The 1848-nt window shown below is 57.8% G+C and overlaps 1 protein-coding gene across 1 annotated transcript in view; it reads left to right on the forward strand.

Annotated features, from left to right (window-relative positions):
* The window catches only part of LOC104168887 (prostaglandin G/H synthase 1-like), a gene marked incomplete at both ends in the record, with an annotated part of 2399 nt that extends 653 nt beyond the window's left edge, over positions 1-1746 (forward strand). Inside the window, 4 exons of the mRNA XM_009709635.1 lie at positions 1-107; positions 215-298; positions 630-876; positions 1460-1746. The exon at positions 1-107 is cut by the window's left edge and continues 96 nt beyond it. Coding sequence (XP_009707937.1) covers positions 1-107; positions 215-298; positions 630-876; positions 1460-1746 — 725 coding nt within the window. The remainder of the gene's footprint in view (positions 108-214; positions 299-629; positions 877-1459) is intronic.
* Positions 1747-1848: the final 102 nt, after the last annotated feature.

Raw genomic sequence — 1848 nt, forward strand, 5'->3', positions numbered from 1 at the left:
GAGGCACCAACCTGATGTTTGCCTTCTTCGCCCAGCATTTCACCCACCAGTTCTTCAAGACGTCCGGGAAGATGGGACGCGGCTTCACCAAGGCGCTGGGGCATGGGGTGAGGGGCACCGGAGTGGGTGGCACGGGGGCATGCGGGGAGCAAGTAGCGGGACCAGGGTGTGCGTGGCCTTTCGGAGCAGTCTTGATGCCCTGCTCTCTCGGCAGGTGGACCTCGGGCACTTGTATGGGGACAACCTGCAGCGGCAGCACCAGCTGCGACTCTTCAGAGATGGGAAGCTGAAATTCCAGGTACCACCCAGCACGACCGAAACATCTCAGCCCTGTGATCCAGGGTGGTTTGAAGCCCATGTCCCTCTGGCAGCTCCCGGCAGACCCCAGCCCTGATGCCCTGTGTGGCTGCTGGCCAGAGGTGCCATGTCAGAGGGACAAGCTTTGGGGTGCAGCTGTTCTTTGGGCAGCAGGCGTTCCAGTCGGGGCTGTGTGAGGGAGGTGTTCATGTCCCGCTGACCACTCGCAGGAGAGCAGCCGTGGTGCCCGTAGGGAGGCAGGTCCCAGCTGGGTAGGCTTTCACCGAGGTGGTTTTCTCCCCTCCTCTCTTTCTCGTTCTTGTCTCCCCAAGGTGGTGGATGGAGAGGTGTACCCCCCCATGGTCACCGATGCTCCAGTTCACATGGTCTACCCATCTAACGTCCCCAAGGAGAAGCAGCTGGCGATGGGGCAGGAGGTGTTTGGGCTGCTGCCGGGGCTCTGCATGTATGCCACGCTCTGGCTCCGCGAGCACAACCGTGTCTGCGATGTGCTGAAACGGGAGCATCCCACCTGGAGCGATGAGCAGCTCTTCCAGACGGCTCGTCTCATCCTCATCGGTGAGGACCGGCAGCACCGCAGGGCATGGGCACCACGAAGCCCTGTGTCCCACCTCCCTGGGCAAGCAAGCCCCAAGGACTTGGGCGTTGGTCGGTCTCTTTTGGAGGGTGGTGGCCAGGCTGGCTTTAGAAGCTGGAGGAGTTTCCCTGGCAGCCTTCTGGGGATCGTTGGCTTTGATCTGCATAGCAAAAATTGGCTTTGGTCCATCAAAAAAAATTAATTTTGAATAATTTTGTCATATTTTTGAATTACTTCATTTTAATGTTCATTATAAATCTGCTATAATCTCATGAAGAGTTATTTTTGACCAAAATCCAGAAAAAAGCCGTGTCACCACATTACCTCGAAGAAGCGTATCAAGGTCAGCTTCCCCAGGAACCGTTTCAGTTTTGGCAGACTGACCTTTGCTGGTGAAATACAATTCACTGAAAAATTCCCAACCAGCTCAACAAGCCCATAGTCGGAAAGGTCCCGGCTGGTGGATGGGTGCTGGGACGTGCTGCCGTAGCACGTGGGTAAGTTCCGGGGTGGTGCCTCCCTGTGGCGCCCGGCGGACGGCCGCCTCTCTTGCCTCCTGCCCAGGGGAGACCATTAAGATCGTCATTGAAGACTATGTCCAGCACCTCAGCGGGTACTACCTGAGCCTCAAGTTCGACCCCGAGCTGCTGTTTGGGACGCAGTTCCAGTACCGGAATCGCATCGCGGTGGAGTTCAACCAGCTCTATCACTGGCACGGGCTGATGCCCGACTCCTTCGTCATCCAGGGGGAAGAGTACAGCTACGAGCAGTTCCTATACAACACCTCCATGCTCATGGACTATGGCGTGGAGGCACTGGTGGAGGCCTTTTCCAAGCAGACTGCAGGAAGGGTAAGGTCCTGCTCTCCCCTCCGTGCCAGAGCTGGGGCTGTGGAACGCCGGGAGGGATGGGATGGATGGATGCTCGTGGTACCCTGACAGCAGGGCCGGTAC

The sequence above is a fragment of the Cariama cristata genome, unplaced genomic scaffold, assembly GCF_000690535.1.
Source record: "Cariama cristata isolate BGI_N322 unplaced genomic scaffold, ASM69053v1 scaffold37781, whole genome shotgun sequence".
In the NCBI taxonomy this organism is placed as follows: domain Eukaryota; kingdom Metazoa; phylum Chordata; class Aves; order Cariamiformes; family Cariamidae; genus Cariama; species Cariama cristata.